This window comes from Eurypyga helias, unplaced genomic scaffold (assembly GCF_000690775.1).
Source record: "Eurypyga helias isolate BGI_N326 unplaced genomic scaffold, ASM69077v1 scaffold20162, whole genome shotgun sequence".
Classification (NCBI taxonomy): Eukaryota; Metazoa; Chordata; class Aves; order Eurypygiformes; family Eurypygidae; genus Eurypyga; species Eurypyga helias.
Window position 1 is genome coordinate 1,697 of NW_010235529.1, and position 1,446 is coordinate 3,142.

At 63.3% G+C, this 1,446-nt stretch overlaps 1 protein-coding gene across 1 annotated transcript in view; it reads right to left on the minus strand.

Moving 5' to 3' along the window:
- The window catches only part of LOC104506001 (nuclear factor 1 C-type-like), a gene marked incomplete at both ends in the record, with an annotated part of 2,396 nt that overhangs the window by 272 nt on the left and 678 nt on the right, over nucleotides 1-1,446 (minus strand). Inside the window, one exon of the mRNA XM_010146794.1 lies at nucleotides 58-186. Within this exon, the coding sequence (XP_010145096.1) occupies nucleotides 58-186 (129 nt within the window). The remainder of the gene's footprint in view (nucleotides 1-57; nucleotides 187-1,446) is intronic.

Below are 1,446 nucleotides of genomic sequence, written 5' to 3' on the forward strand. Positions count from 1 at the left end.
CCAGCTGTTCGCCCACTTGCTCCATGCCTCCCTCGGTTTCCCCACCAAGACACTCACCGCTGTGCACTGCAATGACAGGACGATGGTGCTGCGTGAAGCTGCTCAGGCGGGGTGAGGAGTCCTGGGGCGACGGGCTGTTGAAGGGGGACTTGTCCATCTCTGTCTTCTTCACAGTGGGGGAGATACCTAGCAAAAGCAGGGGTCAGCATCATGCCCTAGCACCCACCCCAAGACCCTGACGTCCTGGGGCTGCTGCCAGCCCAGCCCAGGGTTGGGGTACTTGTTTCTGGGAGCAGGGGCACCGTGGGGACAGGCTGGGCATGGGGAGGGTGTGTGGGTGTGAGCGTGGGTGTGCGTGCACATGTCTGTGCATGTGCAAGAGGGTGTGCATGTGTGGGTATCTCTGTGGGTGTATTGCAGGTGGGCATGTACACATATGTATGTGACCAGCATACGGGTGTGCGAGTGCACGTGCATGCACGTGTACACCTGCACATGTGTGCACCGGCATGGCTGTGTGCACTTGTGTGTGCACGTGCACAAGTGTGTGCAGGTCTGTGCTCATGCATGGGCATCAGCTGGAGCGTGTGTGTGTGCCTGTGTGCACAGCTGTGCATGCAAGCGCACAAGTGTGTGTACACAGCTCTGTGCATGCCCATCCCCACGGGTGCCCCCGTGACTCCGCAGTGCTCACTGGGCACCCGTCTGCTCTGGCATGCCTGGGCTGGGGGCCACATCGTGCCAGCACAAGGAGCTCCTGGGCAGGCAGAAAGGTGCCGGCTTGGGTGGGTGACCCCAGGGACCTGCAGCCCCAGCCCCCACGACACCCCATGCAGTGCTGGATGCCCAGGTCTCAGAGGGCCACCCCAGGATGCGGGGCCGAGCTGGAGGGGGCGGCGGGCACCTTAATCCCCCACCACCGTGGCTTTAGCTCTGGCCATTTGTCCCAGGCGCGGTAATGGGTTTAGCCCTTTCTCAGCCGGGGGTTAGGAGGATTTGCCAGAACATCCTGTACGGGACTGCCGTAACCCCCCTGCCGCCACGACTGAGCCCCACCGCCGCCCCCACTCACCCCTGACCTGCCAGGGACAGCACTGCACAGTTCCTTCCCTCTACACCTGCCCACATGGCTTTGGGGAAGGGGTGACATCTCCCCCCAGAACCCTCCTGCCCTCCCACCTGCACCCCCTTGGCGCCAGCCCCATGGAGCCTGAGGTGGGGCAGGATGGGGCACAGTCCCCAGCACATATGGGGCACCATCCTGGGACAGGACTTGCTTTCCTCAAGCCTCCTTCTGACAGCATCGGTGCCTCCAGCCCCGAAGCCGGGCACCCCCCAGGCTCTGGCAGGGCTGGGGAGCTGGCATGGATCTTGCCTTACTGTTGGGGGTGCAGGGAGGCAGGATAAGAGCCAAGGGGGGAGAACGACAAGAGGGAGGGTTGCCGG